The 19,524-nt window shown below is 47.9% G+C and overlaps 1 protein-coding gene across 2 annotated transcripts in view; it reads right to left on the bottom strand.

Annotated features, from left to right (window-relative positions):
• The window catches only part of mio (GATOR complex protein mio), a 534,566-nt gene that overhangs the window by 159,440 nt on the left and 355,602 nt on the right, over nt 1-19,524 (bottom strand). For both annotated transcript variants that reach the window (XM_070532612.1, XM_070532613.1), the window contains exons 18-19: nt 18,727-18,833; nt 17,412-17,602 (exon numbers count right to left, since the gene is read on the bottom strand). In XM_070532612.1, coding sequence (XP_070388713.1) covers nt 17,412-17,602; nt 18,727-18,833 — 298 coding nt within the window. The remainder of the gene's footprint in view (nt 1-17,411; nt 17,603-18,726; nt 18,834-19,524) is intronic.

Below are 19,524 nucleotides of genomic sequence, written 5' to 3' on the forward strand. Positions count from 1 at the left end.
CTCTCGGCAGGTGATAGCAGGCGGCTGGCAAAAGCTATCATGCACTCAGTACCATTCTGTTGCTGGGCAAGAACAGCGCCGATGCCACGGCCACTTGCGTCAGTGTGCACTTCAGTTGGTGCAGATGGATCAAAGTGGGCAAGTATGGGAGGAGTGGTCAGAAATCCGATGAGAGGGGAGAACACTTGAGCTTGCTCAGGGCCCCATGAGAACAGCGTGTTCTTCTTTAAAAAATCTGTCAAAGGCCGAGCAACCCCGGCAAAGTTTTTCATGAAACGCCGAAAGTAAGAACACAGGCTGACAAAGCAGCGCACGTCAGAAGCAGTATGTGGCACAGGGAAACTATACGGCGCAAACGTTTTCCGGATCTGGTTGGACACCGGATGCGTGAACGAGGTGTCCTAACACGGTAATCTGACAGCGCCCAAATTGACACTTCGTGGAGTTCAATTGGAGGCTGGCTTTTCGGAAGACCGCAGGAATGGCAGCGAGTCGGGTAAGGTGGCTGCCGAACGTGGGATAACAAACAATAATGTCGTCAAGGTAATAGAGACAGGTGGTCCATTTGTAGCCTCGCAGAAGAGAGACCATCATATGTTCAAATGTCACAGGTGCATTGTATAGGCCATAGGGCATGACTTCGAACTGATATAAGCCATCCGGCGTGATGACGGCCATTTTATCAGCGTCCATTTCATCCACTGAAATCTGCCAGTAGCCAGATCGAAGATCGACGGACGAGAAGTATTTAGCTCCGTGCAATCAGTCCAAGGCGTCATCAATGCATTGCAGTGGGTAGTCTTTTCGCATGATCTTGTTTAGATGGTGATAATCGACGCAAAAACGCCAGGTTCCCCTTACTTTTTTTCACAAGGACGGCAGGCGAAGTCCAAGGGCTGGCTGATGGTTCGATGACCCCTTCGTGCGGCATTTTTTCCACTTCTGATTGGATGACTCTATGAGAACAGGGGTAATTGGAGATCGCAGGGAGAGGCCTTCGTCCTGCAGTGGACATAAAATAGGCTGCTGCTGCTGATGATGATTGGATGACTCCATGTTCAGCACGCGATACACGATAGGGATGCCGACGAATAGGATTCGTGTCGCCAGTATTGATACGGTGGTGAACAACAGATGTTTGTCCTAAAGGCCTGCTGCCGGAATCAAAGATGTCACGGTACGATTCGAGGAGGAGACGTATGTCCATGGCCTGTGCAGAGGTGAGGTCAGGTGCAATCATCTTCGCAAATCATCCATTAGGGAAGCAGATTTGTGAGCTGCAATTGGCACTAAGAAACCACTCTTGGCATGCAGACTTTCAATGTCAAATTTGGAAGTATTAGAAATGCTGGCCAAGAACATGCCGGCTCGAAGCACTTGAGGGCACAGGCTGAAATTCAGAAGCGGAAGAACGACGCCGTTATTAGTAATCGTCACCACCGTATGCGGAAGAGCAACGTTCCGGTTGAAAAGCACACCGATAATGAGGCGAAGGACATATTCAGCATCAGGAATCTGTGGCTGTGTGGTCAAAGTGACGCAAGTGACTGTTCCAGGGGACACACCTCGTGAAGCGAACACAAGTGCGGTAGAGCGGTGCTCGGTTCGTCTCAGAAGACGAAGAAGAGACCTACAGGGCGGACACTCACGGCCGGCCGGTCAATACCGCGGAATGCTCCTGCTCCCAATCCCGCTCCCGGTCAGTGAGCCGCGAGCATTGGGCACCACCAACACCCAAAAGGAACCCGCCGCCTCCGGCAAGGAAGCATAAGCCTTCACACGAGGTAAGCTGGGCGGAAGTCGTCTCTCCCAAGCCACAAAACACATCCACACCGATCACACAAAATCCAGAATACCAGAGAGTCACTGAGGAAAATAGACAGCAAAAACAGCGCCTAACCAACTACGAGCACAAAATCGAAACTTTAATGAAAAGAGTGGCCATGCTTGAATCGGCACACGCTGCGACCTGTGAGCGATCGCCACAATCTCAATTACCACAGCTAAGCACTCTCACCGGATATCCGCCACTACAAACAAAACTGCCCCCCACCCCCCAAACAACACAGCCAAAGCAGCCTCAGGCACACTCACCATCTGAGAGCAACCTGGTAACCCAGGACCAATTGTAACAAGCACTGCAACAATCACAACAACAAATACAGCAACAATTTCAACAGTTTCTTGCGGAATTCCAGAAACTAAAGAAATACGTCAACGAATTTCTAACCAAGGAACCCAAAGTGTAAACGAAAAAGTAGTAAAATACCCTCTCACACAGATGACGGCACCATGTTAACTTCCGACACAGACAGCACAATACCCTCTAAGTCGCCATCATGGCCCGTAAACCTCAAATGGAAACCGAAATCATCATGATCTGGTCTTGGAACTGTAGGTACATTAAAAGCAAGCACACATCTCTCTCGCTATACGTACAGGCGGCGCTAGTACCCCCGGATATTATCTGCCTGCAAGAGGCGCGAGAGCAACCGAAGCCAATTATGGGGTATAAAATACAGTACGACCCCAGCTACCGTAGGGTGGCCCCGCTCGTCCGCAAAGATTTGGCAACAACACTCACAGTGCTCCCCGGTGAGGAAATCCCACATCTCATCACCACGATATGGCCTGTCAAGAAGGGAAGACCTAAACAAGTCGTATGCAACGTATACAGTCCCCCCCGCAACAGAAAGGCTGACTTCGTGTCACTGTTCCCGCACCTACAGGGAATGCTGGAACACCGCGATCGCCTAATTATAAAAAGCATAACACGTGGGGCTACTCGAAAGCAGACACCAAGGGCACCAAGCTCCTAGAAGCCATAGAGCGCCACGAATACACTCTAATTACTGTACCAGGTACGCCTACTCGAATAGGAAACAGCGCTAGTAGGAACACGACCCCTGATCTCACCATCACTAACGATACCGTGGGAACAAGCTGGAGGGTCCTAGACAACTCGCTAGGTAGTGATCACTACATTATCGAAATCACCAGCGCCTCCGCCAAACTACGTCGACCCCTAGGGAAAGCCAAAATTACAAATTGGCCTAAGTTTAGGGAGAGGCAACAGCTCGATTTGGATACAAGTCCGCCCTTCCCAGAACATCAAGGCCGCTTGACCACGATCAAGGAGTGGGCCCAACGCATCAAAGAACTACATGACGCCAACACTAAAGTGTACCGAACCGATACCGACACGCCGGCAATCGACAACCATCTGATACACTTATGGGAAGCATGCAGAGGCCTCATAAAAAGATGGTGCAAACAGAAGCTAAATCGCAAACTTAGACTTAGGATATCAAACATCACAAAACAGGCCAGCAATTATGCCCTAAAGGTTCACAGGGACAAGTGGCGCACGTTATGCAATTTGCTTAAAGGCACGCTAAGCACCAAAAAGACGTGGAACATACTCCGCAGCATCATCGATCCTTCAAATACAAAAACAGAAACAAACACAACCCTGTAAAAACTCATTGGCGAATATCCGAGAACCCAGGATGAACTCTTACAGAAACTACAGCAAACATACACAGGAATCCGGACCGGGCATCCGAAACCATACCCTCAATATCCGGGTCCTCTGAACGAGATACTTGATGCACCCATCACGTATGCGGAGGTATACGCGGCAGCACAGAGCTTCAAGAAAAACAAGGCAACGGGTCCCAATGGGATCACTTACGCCATCTTGAGAAACCTAAGTGATGAAACCCTGCGAGCGTTTACAAAGCAGCTGAACGAAGAAATATGGACACCGGGCGGAACATTACCCGAGGAATGCTACAGCTCACATAGTCCTTAGACCCAAACCAAGAAAACCGCGCAGGCTCGATCAATTACGACCGATCTCGCTCACGTCTTGCTTCTTGAACGAATTGTACTCACTCGAATAGAACAACACATGGAAGAACATGGACTACACCCCAATTGCATGTACGGATTTCGGAAAGGCATGTGAGCACAGGAGGTGTTCCTCCTGCTCAAGGAAGAGGTCCTCAACCCACAACGGGGCAGCGACAACAACATACTCCTAGCCCTTGACATGGAAAAAGCATTTGATAATATAGCACACGAAACCATCCTAGATTGCCTCGCCGCCATAGGATGCGGAGAGCGAGTATACTATTATACCGTGGCTTTTCTCAGCCACCGCAAAGCCCGCATCGGCATAGCAGGCCTACAATCAGACATATATGATCTACCGCAGAAGGGTACTCCGCTAGGATCAATAATATCTCCTTTTCTCTTCAACATCGGACTTAGAAAACTTGCTTTACAACTAGAAAACATCCCAAAACTCGGATGTGCCTTCTATGCCGGCGATATCACCCTATGGGCAACCAAGGGTTCATACGGCGACAGAGAAAACACATTACTCACAGCTATCGGACACATCGAGTCACACCTAACCACAGCAGGAATGAGGTGTGCCCCACACAAGTCGGAGTACCTTCAAATCCGGCCCAAGCAAACTAAGGCACATCGAGCCCCGCCAATACATCTCGAGATTGCCAGACAACCTATAAAGCGCGTCCCAACCGCACGCTTACTAGGTATGCACGTCCAGGAGAACAACGGCATAAAGGTAGCCTCAGAGAAATTAAATCACGTTATAAGAAGCACCGCATCACTCATCGCCAGAGTAGCGCGCAGCAAAGATGGTTTCACAGAGGACGATATCTTAAGACTGGTACAAGCCCTCGTCATCAGCTGTGTCACGTACGCACTCCCGTATCAAGTCAAGCGCAAAAGCGAGACAGAGCGCATGGACACTCTCATAAGAATGGCGTACAAAACAGCTTTACAGCTACTGTCAAGCACAAGCACAAAGAAATTACTAGCGCTAGGGGTATACAACACCTTTGAAGAGCTAGCAAGTGCCACGCTCACAGCGCAGAGGGAGCGCCTCAACAAGACTCAACAGGGAAGACACCTTCTTCAATGGCTAGGGTACCCGCTGACACCTCAGTACTGCAAAGAAGAAACACAGCTCTTGACTAACCACATTAGAAAGAATATTGTAGTAGACCCTATCCCCAAGAACATGCACCCCACCCACAATCAAAAGAGAAGAGCAGCGCGTGCCCGCATGTTGCACAAACGCTGCTTCAGAGACCCAGATACATACTACACGGACGCTAGCCCGTATCCCTCGTCGCCTCGTTGCGGGCCCAAATACCCACTCGCCGTTGTCAATCAGGGGAACCTGGTAGTCTCTGCCTCCATCCGCGCCACATGCAGCGCAGCAGCAGAAGCAGTTGCGATCGCTCTCGCACTTCGCGACGCCGAGAGTAAGGGAAGGTCCGCCCGCGTCCTTACGGACTCACAAGCGGCGTGTCGTTTATATATGAATGGAACGCTCTCTATACAAGCCATCCGAATCCTGGGTCGCTCACTAGAATGGACCCACGGTATCGTCTGGTGCCCCGGGCACGAAGGACTGCGGGGAAATGAAGAGGCGGACTGCGCAGCTCTAGGTCTCACTAGCCGAGCAGCAGACCACACCGTTCTTCAGCCCCCGACAGACCAACGAGTGACGCACAAGTTATTAACGACAGGTCAACAAATACTACAGGACCAAAGTCTCGGAAGAACGCAATACGCTCCCCCACACAAAGCTCTCAATAAACGCCAGGCAAGGGACTAGCGCCACCTGCAAACTAACACATACCCACATTTGTCTCGTCTACACGCAATCTCCCCAGACAGTTATACGTCCCGGACATGTCCCTGGTGTAGCAACCACACAGCAACACTCGCACACATAACACACGAATGTACCGACCGTCCGGGCAACGCAATTTCGCCACGAGTCACAACACACACACACTCACTACGTGGTCTTGGGAGGCGAGACTCTCCGAACTGGACCTGGGAAGTCAACTGGTGACCCTCGACCAGGCCCGGCGAGCCGCGATCGCCAGTGGAGCCCTGTCAGAGAGAACCACCCAGGAATAAACCGCGCAACAGCTTCTGCAATAATAAAGTTCCTCCTCCTCCTCTTCGGAGCATCGGCGACTTGAGGCAGTTCCAACTGAAGAACACCAGTCACGCAGTCGATGAAAGCAGAATGATGGAATAAAAAGTCCAATCCAAGGATAACATCATGAGTGCAGTTGTCCATCACAGCAAAGAGAATCGAAGTAGGGTGGCCGGCTATACTTAAGGGGGGACGTGGCTTTGAAAATTAACTTCCTTATTTTTTCATGGATTTTGATGAAAATTGGCACAAATGTTTAGACTGTCTCCCTGATGCTTCCATAAAAGTTTCAGAGCGATATCTTGAGAACATTTTATTCAATTTTATTGAGCAGAATTTTTCTCCCTCTTACTTTCTGGAGAGCCTGGGGAACGTAAAAAACGTTACAGAAGGCTTGGTAAGTATTGACTGCATAGCTCAATGCATACTGAAGGTCGTGACATTCTTGCATTTTTTTTTTTTTTTTCGCAACACAGATTTTTTGGAGTGCCACACTTTATGTTACCTTCACATCAAGCACACTTTCAGGGTAGACGAATAGCCATATCGTAAACTTACAAAGGGTCACGATAAGAAAGCGAGAAAGTCACGACCTGCATTGCAGCCTAAGGAATGTGACAAAAAAACAAACGAAGTCAAAATATGTTAAACGGTAACAAAGAAATCAGCTCCAGAAACTGAGCAAAAAGGCAGAAAAACAGTTTTGCGAAAATGGCTCTCAAAGTTTCACCTTCTCTTCAGTTCTCTAAAAGGCACCAAATTTGTAGTCCTTGGGGTGTTTTGTGATGTGGGGCTTCTTGGACATGTGACCTCTAGTTCGGTGTGCTTCCCCCCCCCCTTTTTTTCTTCTTTTTATAGGGCATTCTTTGCTGCCGCTGCTCTACAAAGAGCATGGTGCCTAGGTTTCAAACCGAGTGACGTACAGAACTCTGTGTGGGCATGAATATCGTTCCAGTGTTCATTCAGGCAGCCTGTACCCCCAGGCTGCCCGATTGATAGCAATCTCCAGTACAATCAGTGAGGCTTCTTTTCTTTTTTAGTAGAATTGACCATGTTACTGAATGAAGGCTCTGAGTGTCAGCAGCCTCCCACGTCATCTTTACTTGACAATGGCTGTAGAACTTAGGATCAGAGAGCCAGTGGTAGATATGCAGCTGCTAGGTGCTTTCCAGAATTTTACTTTTGTATGATGCCTCGATCACTTCTGCAGCCAGGTGTCTGTGCCAGCCCAAGGGGCCTAGTGAATAGATCTCATGATGAGGTTCTCTTTATGAAGGGGTGGTATGACAGATATTGCTACGAGCTATCATGACAATAGAGTGAACGCGCAATATGCTTGGTTGCGGGTCCGAGATGACGACGCGCGAAATGCCTAGCTGCAGATACAAGGATCTGGCACGCGATGTGCTTAGTCGCGCAGTTCGAGGAGTCGACACTCGACGCGCTTATTCGCACAGTCTGAGGTGCCGACTCACGAAATTCCTAGCCGCGGGCTCGAGGAGTCAACACTCAATGCACTTATTCGCGCAGTCGGAGGCGCCGATGCACAAAATGGTTAGGTGAGAGTCCGAGAGGTCCGCGCGCGATGTGCATGATCGCTGAGTCAGAGGCTCCCTATGCGCAAAATGTTTAACTGTTTAGATTTTTAGATTGCGTGCGCGATGTGCTTCATCCCGAATTCCGAAACACCGAGTGCTGAAGGGCTTTGCCACATGTCTGTGGATTCCGCGCATGAATCTTGGTAGCAAAGCCCGCGTCGCCGATGCCCGGAATATTTAGCTGCGAGTATGAAACGTCCACAAGCATAGGGAGCAGCCACGCTACTGCGATGTCCGCGTAGCGCCCGTTTTGACACGTCGAGATTACGGCGAGTGGAGACGTCCAGGCGAGGTGCAAAGAGCCGAGCAGACGACGCGAGCGCCGGACCAATGGCGAACCGTGCTGGAGTCACGTCGCGGGCGCGGCCAATCGCAGACTCCGGCATGACCTTCAATCATTTGCTTTTTGGGCGCTTGTTTCTGTATGGAGGAGATCGCTGAAGTGGCAGATTTGAAGACTGAGAAACGCGCTTTCCAACGCAACGAAAAAAACTAAATTATGGGGTTTTACGTGCCAAAACCACTTTCTGATTATGAGGCATGCCGTAGTGGAGTACTCCGGAAATTTCGACCACTTGGGGTTCTTTAACATGCACCTAAATCTAAGTACACGGGTGTTTTTGCATTTCGCCCCCATCAAAATGCGGCCGCCGTGGCCGGGATTCGATCCCGCAACCTTGTGCTCAGCAGCCTAACACCATAGCCACTGAGCAACCGCGGCTGGTTCCAACACAACGAAGATGGCAGTGCTCGGTCGCGCCGTTCCGGATATATTGTGGCTTGAAAAACGCTGTTCCTTCTTGATTTCTGCGAGATGTTTCGCCACTTTGGCTGATAAAACAAATTTTTTAGAGCACTTCTAAGTGGATTACAGTGATGACATTTGGGTATCAGATAGAAAATGGGTTATAGAAACTGAAAATGGGATTTTCAAAAATCGATCTTTTGGAAATTTTTCGCGATGCGAAAGCTGCGTCCCCCCTTAAACACGCAGTACACATTCCAAGAACCACCAGCACACCACTGTTGGCCACACGAAGCACTCAGGCAGCTTCTGGGGTGAGAACATTCTTTAAACATCTACGTATGCTAGTACACATCATAGATACGTGGGCTCCAGTGTCGACGAGTGCTTGGAAAGGTACACCATCTATTTTAACGTCAATTACACTTCTGTTTGTGGGCACAGACAGAGGATTTGCTGCAGTAGTAAGCAATGAGGGCTGCATTTCTTAGTTTTCCAAAAGGGTGCGGCCGAAAGCCACAGGAGATGAAAGGTGACGTGGCTGCGGTGAATGGGAAGATGGGCGACATGTTTGCAGTGAACGAGACTGGTGTCCGCGCGGCGATGGTGAGTGACTGCACCATGTGTTCCTAGCAGAGTTGTCGGCACTGTTAGACTCGACGGTGTATGAAACATTGCCAGCATTTCCATTAAAACGGCTCAGGTTGGTCGGTGTGCGAGTTGTTGAGGGCCACGATTTGCGACAGTATCGGCCGACATGACCAATGCGGTGACAGGTGAAACATATTGGCTGGTCGTCCGTAGTTCTCCACTCGGTTGGGTTGTGATAACGCGGAGAGAAGCATAGGGGTGGAGTGAAAATAGTAGAAGAGTGTTCATTAGCTCTGGGATTGGTGACAGCACAGACGGAATGTAAATCAATGTTTTCAAGTTCCTGGCGAACGATGGCTTGTATGATGGGAATTGAAAATGTAGTAGCATCAGGACTATGCGAATGGAAAGCTGTGCGTGCCATTGCATCCAGTTCACACCAAACGGTTCGCACCACATCCTCTGATGGTGACGCATGCCGCTGTGTGGGTTGATCTTCACACGTCGACGTTGCGGCAGTATTAAGAAGTCAGGCAAATGGTTGCACGACGCATCAACTTTTGGCCTGCTTGAATTGTCGGCACTCTTGAATGATAGCACCAACTGTAGAGCAGCTTTTGCACATGAGCAGATTAAACGCATTGTCAGCAATGCCCTCAAGCATGTGCCTGACCTCCTCGGCTTCTGTCATGTTGTGATCGGCTTTACGACAAAGTGCCAACACGTCCTGGATGTACGAGACATAGGACTTCGTGAGGAATTGGGCAGGAGGCCAGTTCCTGCTTTGAGGCACTTTTATGGCAGGCTAGTTTGCCAAACAACTCTGTCAACTTCCCTTTGCATTGGTACCAGCTGGTTAGTTTCTCTTCGTGGTTTTCATACCACACCTTTGCCATGCCTCTTAGGTAGAACTATGCGTTAGCTAGCATAAGCATAGGGTCTTATTTGTTGATTCCATTCATGCGTTCATACATAGCCACCCACTCTTCAACGTTGCTGCCATCGGTCCCGCAGAAAGTTTCCCCCAATTTTTTATCATAACCTGTTTGTGCGAGGTAATGCTTATGCATTAAAAAACATGTTGGCAAAGTTTTAGCGCATCTGAGCCGGCGCGTAGTTTTGTAATGAAAATTGTTATATTACACTACACAAGTCGAGCAACAGTGGCACGCTCGTGAGCCTCAATGACACAAGCTGCATGCTGGCCGAGCGAGCATGTATGTTCCGGCGAAGGATCGGTGTTTCAGCTGTGCACGCATGCGGGAAACTTCTGCTTTGTTCAGCTTGCCATTGGAATTGTTCAAGTTAGAGCGGCTGAAACAATGCCACCGCAGTGCCTATGTAGAGCTGCGGGGTGCCAGAGCAAACGGAGCCAGTAGTGCTCCGTAGCGTACTTCAGGTTCCCCAAAGAGCCCATCAAGCATAAAATTTAGGAGGTGAATGTAAGCGGGAAGAACTGGCACTTATCTGACGCTTTTGTTTCGTACTCGGAACACTTCATATCAGACAACTACGGTGACGATTTGCGCCTGCTCACCGAGTTTGGGATACTCGTGGAAAAGCTGAGACTGCGTCCAGAAGCAGAAAGGGTTTGTATGCTTAAACATGCAAGCCCTTTTGTGAAGTGCGAAGGGGTCGTATACCGCATACCGATGAAGTGTGGGAAAGAGTATATCGGCCAAACAGGCCGATATATTAGTGAACACCTACGGGAGCACAAGCTTTCACTGAAAAATGGTTATAGCTCAACTTGCCGCTTCATTGCAAGGCCTGCAGGAATGAAAATAAACAAGTATGTGAAGCAAGGCTTCGTGATACAACAATCATGTTTAAAAGCAGAGCTACTATGGCGCGTGAACTGTTGGAGGCCAACCAGATTAAGAAAGGGGGGGATGCCTGTGTCAGCACTCCGTCTCTGAATATTTACAAAAGAGAAAGCATGTTCTTAGATAGGTTTTAGATTTTGGTTAATCTTGTGATTCTTTTCCTATACATCTTCTGTGTTCTCACGCGTGCGCATTAACATGTTCAGTGCTCCCCCTTTTTTCTTCCTCCTGTCCCCATGGCTATATATTCAGCAGCTTTTCACCTTAATAAATGGTTGCAATTAGTGCCTTGCTCTGTCATTGTTCTTTATTAGTGTGCTGTCTCAGTTGGCGCTTCATCTTTTGAAGGCAAGTTCAAGTAAAGGTTCAGCCAAAGTGTACATCGCGCCAAAGCGTACATCGCGCCAAATCCTTGAGCTGTGGACACACCTGCACAGCCACTTGTTTACATATGCCGCACGCAACTACAGAGGGGAAAAAAAAGAACTGGTGGGAAACCACGGCAGCTTAGAGAAATTGTAGTTTTCTTGAGTACGGATCCGAGAGACGAGCATGCATGTAATACGTGCCAGCAAACAATCTATGCGCAAAGCAATTTTTACTGTGCGAAGTAGCACCAGACTTTGTCTTCCGTGAACGGCTGGCTAAGTAGTGCTGCACACATGAAATATCAACAGCGAGAAAGGCATCGGCAGCGTTTCACAACACCAATGACACCATCTTATGTTGACAATGTTTACTACTCTGTCTTCGTCCATAGCCTCCAAGATATGGGCGTACCAGCCGGCACGCGCATATCTCTGAGGCTTTGTTTCATCACTGAGCTGGTGGCGATTCAGTCATAATGCGTAGTGCCATCGCTGCTTCTCATGTTCAAAGATTCGTCGCTTGCTTCATCAAGTGAAGCTAGCATTGTAGAAAACATGGCAGGCGATATCAGGAGTAAATACAGCAACAAACGGCTGCTATGCTCCAACGTCATGTGGTGCAGTGGCCAATTTCGTAGCAGATGATGGCTCGGTTGCATGCAGCACGTGACGTCACACATAGCCTGGCAATATAGCAGTTGGTGCTGGAGGGCGGGGCTTAGAGCCCGCGAGTTCTAGCTCATATTTTGCACAGAAATGCGCTTTTACTGTCCACTTTTTACACGTGTATACAGTTGACTCCCGCTACAATGAAACTGATGGGCGTGCGAAGTTTCGTTGAAGGAGAAATTCGTTGTCGTCATATCAAATACATAGGCGATACGTGACTCACTGATGCAAAAAGCAAGCTTCAATTCCAAACATCAGTTAGATTAGCCTGCTTGTGATCGTATCGAATGCGTCCATTAGCTGTGATGCAGTCGGTGGTCCGGGCTCACGTTGCACGGCTGTTTCATCTTTGTCCAACAAAACAGCCTTCCTGGACGCTCTTCAAGATTTCTTGGTGTCTCAATTCTTTGCACACACCCACACTCGAGACTGCTTGGATGTACTCATTGGGATATACATCGGCGAACACATCTCCACTTTCCAGCAGGGCTGCCTAGGCAGCTGCAACTTCATCAGATGGCAACCTATCTCCATTGCTACCTTCGTTCTCAAAGTACAAAGTCTCGGCAGCCTGCGCAGTGAACCCAGCATGGCGGAAGCAGTTGCAGATAATGGCACGTGCACCATGAAGCAGCAATCATTCGGAGCGCCACAAAGAGGTCCACGTTTGTTTCGCAGCCCAACTGCGTGTTCAGAAGCAGCCTTTGAATAAGGTACTCACAGTAGGCCCACTTGATGCTCTGGATGACCCCTTGGTGGAGGGGTGAATGATGGAGGTGCAGTTCGGCGAGAAAACTTTAACTGCATGTTTTCCAGCTCGGTGTCCTCTATGATGTGGGCGGAACAATGGCCTAAAAGTAGACAAACCTTTCAGCCTTGCCTGCCCGTGTACCGGTTGAAGGCTTCGACCCACTCTCCGAAAATAGCCCGGGTGGTCCACACCCAAGTGTTAGCCATGTACTACACGGGAAGGCTCCACTTTCCTTTGAAGCAGGAGGGTTTGGTACTTTTTCCAATGAACAAAAGCAGCCGCTAGTCTGAACTGTCCACATTGGTGAACAGGAGCACAGTTATTCTCTTCTTGCTGTGCTTACCTCCGTGGCAGTGCAGCCCCTTAAAATCTAGGGTGGGGAGCATCTCGTACAAGAGCTTGGCCTTGTCGGCATTATAATTATCCGATGGTCTTTCAGGATGCCTGTGAGGCTGGCTGACATCCAAGCAGTGGCGCCTTCACTATCCGACAAAACAGCTTCACCACACAAAACCTTGCCGATGATGCTGCGGCGTGACTTGAATCTGTTCAGCCAACCTACACTGGCCCTAAAGTAATCTATTCCTAGTATGCAGGCATAATCCAGCGCTTTTTCCCTCACAATATCACCACTAAGGGTGATTTTCTTGACCTGTGTCTCCACGAACCAGGTGTAAACTGCCTTGTCCGAGGCCTCGTGTACCAGCTGATTCACTTGTGCTTCGCTCATGTCCCTGAAGCTAGCACTTTTTCTATAGTATCCTTGCTCTTCAATATTGTGAAAAAAGAGCTAGCTGGAATTCAAAATTTATCTGCAATGATTGATTTTTTTCTTTTCAGCTTCAGCCTAGTGATAACTCCAGCCTTCTCTTCTAGCGACAAAAACTTGTGTTTCTTTGTCAGCTGCGACATGCTTCAGCTGACGATCCAACAGCTTTGAGAGACAATGACCAAATGGCATGCGATCGTTCTTTGTCAAGCGTGCATCATCCAAACGCCTCATTGCACTCTGCAGGGATTCGACATCGCAACCGCTACTTCGTATGGTAATTGGTGTTGTACACCAGAGCCATTTACACGAAACTTTATAAAAATGAATAATGAAAAATATTATAAAAATAAAATTATTGCGTGTATGTTATTCGTATGTGCACCATTTTTCTAACGAATATGACAAAACATTTCCTCGGAGCTTGGATGCTCCTCCATAAGAGCACACTGCATTACCATCACCAACACGGCATGGTGGCTCTCAGTTTTGTTTACATTGTGTCGTGGCCCGAACAGCTCCAGTTTGTGTGTTCTTTTAAAGCAAAGCTTTCTTTGCCTTTTTCTCCGACTTTCCCATTGCTGCTGCTGCTGTGGCTGCTGCTCTCTGCCACACCACGCCGGAGGGGGGGGGCGGTTCAGAGCATGTACATACATGGAAGGAGCGTGGCAGAGAAGAAAAGAGACGCGCTCGTTTGGACCTCACTGCTACGAATGTGCACAATGCCGTCTGGAACTCCCGGGTCGTCATCACATTAGCCTCTTGACAGTTGTAATTATTTGTTACCCCCTGCAAGCGCTTACCCTTGTACCAATGTGCAAGTTCAGAGGCAAACTAGATAGAGTGGAAGAGAGGAGGGGAAGAGGGGGCAGATAATGGGTAGAACCGATGCAATCGCGAAACAAGTGAATAGAGCCTTGCCACTCTTCGCTCGCAGTTCCTATACAAATACAAGGGGGGGAGGGGGGGATAGGGAAAAGGTGACGTGAGAAGGCAGGGAAACACTGGACAAACTTAAGTTCAAGGTGCGGTACAGTGCGTTTCTGCTATTTCTAAAAAATAAAACCATGCAAATATATCTAGCAGACAATTTACGCATGGCGTGCAGAAGCAAAGCCACATTAATTAGAGCACACTGCAGGGTCTGGAAGCGGTTGCACGTCAAATCAACACTTCTGTGCCCGCCGCGAGAGCTTTGCAGCTATGGCATTGCTCGAGGTTGCGGATTTGGCCGAAACAGCTGCATTTAATCGGAAGCGAAATAAAAAACACTCACACACTTTTATTTCGGGACACGTTAAAGAACACAATGGTGCCAAAATTAATCCGGAGTGCACCACTACAGCCTGCTTCAAAATTCGGTTGTGGGCACGTACAGCCCCATAATCCAATTCAAGTTTAATGCTCCTGCCACGATGTGGTGTACCATGTGAGGCAATGACAATGCTCAACCCTCTCAGAGGTTATGAAATATGGCGCACAACAATGCCTCAAGCAAACACCTCTCCGTTTGCGTTTTGTGTTGTATGCAGACAAGCAGCAGTGATGCACACAAGGTAACGTTTAACATGAACTCACCACTCTTCTGTGGGACAAAACATTGAAGAAATTAAACATTCGCCATCAACATCACCGCTAATTATCGTCAGTAAAAGCAAACAGCACAGAAAGCTTTGCTTACATTGGTTCCCACAGTGCATGGGATCTGCATAATTTTCTTTAAGCTATCAAAGTCAATGATTTGTCAAGGCATGAAAAAACAGTTTTAGGGGTTTTGATGAGCTACAGTTGAAATAATTTTGCTCACGTCTGCTCCATAAAAACTTTGTTCAAGTGAAAATGTGTCTGCAAATAAATAGTTCATTTTGGAGGGAATTTCGATGCATTATGTTCTATGGGACACTGATGGAGAATTAAAAAATCTTTGTTGTGGCGAAAATTTTGATGAAGTGGACTTCATTGTGCTGGGATTCAACTGTATCCATAACAGACCCTCTACTACAATTTCTCATGGAAAACTGCAAATTGTTGGGTGACCATGTCGTGTCATGAGTGTGTGCGGTTGTTTGGATAGTTAGAGATTCCAGATTTTGTCATTTTGTCAAGTTCTTTTCTTGGACGATGACTGAAGCTTGGCTCCAGTTGAAATCGTGTTGCTAGGTTTCTGCGTGTTCAGCAAGCGCACTGCAAGTGACTTTTATTACTTTCACATCGTTTATGTGCTCCTTTAGGCGCCACTCAAAATTACCACTTTCACCAATGTAGACATCATTGCAGTCCACGCACGATATCTTATATACAGCGTCAGGGAACCTTTCTTTCCTTAGTTTGACCTTGACGTTGAGACAAGCTTGCAATGTACCTTGCGGCTGGGAACATGGGCTACTTGCACGTTATATTTACGCAGGACATGCGCCAAAGCTTCACTGATGCCAGGAACATACAGAATGGCGGTGCGACGTTGGCCATTACGTGGTTCCGTAGGTCGCGAGGCTCTTTTTTCCGAAGAAGCAATAAAACTTTTCGGGTAGCTGCATGCGCCGAGCTCACATAAAATGCAGGCCAAATCGGAATCTAAGTCTTCTGGCTTATTATAAATCATTTGAGCTCTCTGTATTAATGAGAATGCCACGGGCTGTTTATGGCACACCACAGGGTTTACAGAATTGAAATGAAGATATCGCTCTGTGTGTGTGTCCTTCCAGTGAACATTGAAAGATAGCCACTGTATGTCCCATTCTACCACTATGTCTAGAAAAGGTAGCCGTCCAGAATCCTCCTCTTCGACAGTGAAATTTATCGCTTCCTCAATGCTATTTAGATGATCCGTGAAGGCAGCCAGGGCATCTTTTTTTATGATGCAAAAGCAATCGTCAACTTAGCGAAAGAAAACTTTCAGAGTAGGATGAAAAGAAGACAAAGCCTGGCTTTCCACGGAAACCGTAGCTAGATTTGCACCGGTTACAGAAACTGACGCGCCCACATGGGTTCCGTGTACTTGCTTGTAAGTGACACCATGAAAATTGAAGTAAGCATTTTTCAAGCAAAATTCCAGTAACCTTGCGAGGACCTGTACCGCAATTACCGTATGTTCACAAAGCTCCTCATCAGCCAGAAGGGCAGCTTTGAAAGCGTCCACTACAAGAGCCACAGGAACACTAGTGAAAAGGCAAACCACGTCAAATGACACCATGACTTCATCACCATCTACAGCGAGGTGGCGTACCTTGTCAATAAAGTCCGGATAGTTGCGAACAAATGTGGAGCCACTCCCAACAAGTGGAGCACACACACGGTGAAGGTAGCTGGACAGAGGAAGGGAAATCTACAATGGGCTGCATTGGAGTGCCTGATTTGTGGTTTTTCGGGAGACGATATAGTGCTGAAGCAGAGCCGCTGTGCCAAAGAAGTGACTAATAAGGAGACTTGTGTTCTGGTGGCACAAAGTGGACAACGTCTGTTCGCTAAAAGCTTTTGAAGATCCCGTTCTACCTGTGTGTGGTCACAATTGTGGATGGTATAGATGTGTCTATCCTGAACAAGGTCCAACATTTTACGCATCGTCATTGGTGTTCATACTAACTTTGACACTACCGTTGTTGGCTGGCAATAGTATCACTATGTCGCGTTCCTGCGGAGAGTTTTGATGGCGTTTTGCTGCTCAGGCAACCAGGCAGAGGGCAGCTTGCGCGGGAGTTTGGCAGAAATGCTGATCACATGAGTGTGGGCATCTTCATGCTCGGAGTCATTGATGAGACTAATGGCATGCTACAAATAATCTTCTTTATGGGGGGGGGGGGGGGTCACTTTCAGGTAGATGCTGCTAATCCCTGCTTCCATGTTACAAACCACACTACGAGCACAAATGAAATGTGTTCAGTATGGACACAGTAGGATTGCAAAATGCACAATGATGATTCTTATGCGCTGCTGCTGCAGCGATCTTTCTTGTGAAAATAACCAAAGCTTTTTTCGCGCTATGTTTGCTGGTGCATCTTCATTGGGCTTGGTAGCCTTGGCAACTACACACACAGAGGCCTGCTGCCACAGTGAAATGACCTTCCTGCATGTCAAGTATATGTGTGCTACAGCTACCACTGACCAGCAGTTCAGTGTAACTGTCATCGGCGGCCGTCAGGAAGGCAAACATGGCCTGCAGGTAGGGGTCTCCCAGGGAGAGACGGAGCGAGTGCCACACCTCCCGCCAGGACTCCCGAGTCTCCCTTGTGTAGCCCGACAGGGACAGTGCCACCAGGCCCAGGCTGCTTGCACTCGCACAACCTGGGTGAGACACTTCATGCCAACAGGAACAATTCACTGCACTTGCATTTACACCATAAAGGTGCACACCACATTGTGCTAATAATCGTGCCACAGACAGAACGGAGGATATCAATATGTTTTTCCCAGCTATGAACCGAGTTCCCAATGCCAAAGAAGTGGAAGAAAGCTGAGCACAGACTGGATATGATGTTCCATCAGCTGGCTTCTTTGCCTGCCTAGACGCACAGTCATACAACACAGTGGTTGCACGAGGGGGATCCCCCAGCCTTGGTGATACTGTATGTTTGCGTATATAAGCCATGCCAAAAATTCAAAAAATTTAACAGTAAAGTCAAGGTGCGAGTTATATGCGAATTTCATCTTGAGGTGTAATTTCACAGCAGCGCGGTGCAAGCTGTCATGAAGTCATACCGCAAGGCAAGGTTCTCTGCCATTCATAGTTTCGTTATCACCTAGGGAACCTGTGTGTTGAAGCCCCCTTGTTCATGGTCACCCATCTTCCTCTTTTTTACTGGTCACCATTTTGCATTTAGTAGCGCTGGCACCATGTGCGCACACATCGCCAGCAAACAAGAACTCGGATCACAAACGCTGTCCTTAGCAGCAGACACTCAAGATAAAATTGCATTCACGCGACAGAGCGATTGCACTTTGAGCTTGCAGATTGCGTATTACGTGATTATATGTCACCCGTTCCTGTGGTGTGCCCTCTGTCCACGAAAAGCGCTTTGAAATGGGCGAAGAGCCAAATTACAGTTTGGCATTTCGTCTCGGTTGTGTCTCCATCGCCATTGCCCATGCGAGCGCTGCTTCATCTATGCTGTCATGTTCAGTGTTTCCGACTTCCCGAGCAGATGTCGCCTAATTATCTATTTTAGTCCAATCTGTCACACTTTTCATGTGTACATCTTGTAGTGTCTCCTTTCGTCTCATATTTGTACACTTTTCCAACTGAGATTCTAGAGAACAGCTTTTGAAATTTTGAGTCTTCCTTAACAACTACATGCTAAAAAATGATGCTGATTACAGAAATGTGTTGCGTCTACTTGGCCAGCTGGTATTTTACTTGTCCCTGCTTCTGGTTAAACTCGTCGAAAGAACCTTGAGTGAGGTGGCATTAGAAAGCCGCTGACCTTGTGCTGCGGTGGCTGCATCCTTGAGCACTGTAATGGCTTCTCGTAGACGCAGGTTGAACATGTGGATGGCTGCCTTGCGGGCATAGCTACCTTCTTTCTCCAGCCTGCATGGGATGGTGGTGAGGGAAGAGCACTATTCAGCATGGCTCCGCATTTCCTGGAACTCATTTGCTCTAAATAAGCAAGCCAAACAAAGTAATATTATTTGCAGATAACAGTGCGCTGCAATATCAATTTATCTTTAAACTCAGAGTGATTGACACTGGATTTATGATGAAGTTTTAAAGGGCACAAAAGCACAAGCTGGTTTGGTAAGTGACACCTATTGAATACCAGAGAAGTCAACCTTTTAACAAATTAAAATTTATGGGATTTAACGAGCCGAAACTGCACTGAGGGTTGTGAGGGATGACTTAGTGGAGACAACATGGAGTTCTCCGACGTGTACTACTTGAGGCACACTACACAAGCATTTTTGTATTCCACCCAAACAGTTCTCCGACTTGTACTACTTGAGGCACACTACACAAGTATTTTCGTATTCCACCCAAACTGAAATGCAGCCAGGATTCAAACACATACTAAGCAGCCATAGGCACAATGGCCAGTTCAACAGAAATTAGAAAAACAAAACATAGGCCTTGAGTTCTATTGTTAGTGCCTCGTGACAGCGAAAATTTGGACAGTGCTTGCTATAAAATGGTTAATACCATTGCCATGGATCCGTTGCATGACTTTGCCAACGACCGTTTTTACCAAACTGCCATTATATTCTATCAGTTTATCACTATCACG

This window comes from Dermacentor albipictus, chromosome 1 (assembly GCF_038994185.2).
Source record: "Dermacentor albipictus isolate Rhodes 1998 colony chromosome 1, USDA_Dalb.pri_finalv2, whole genome shotgun sequence".
In the NCBI taxonomy this organism is placed as follows: Eukaryota; Metazoa; Arthropoda; class Arachnida; order Ixodida; family Ixodidae; genus Dermacentor; species Dermacentor albipictus.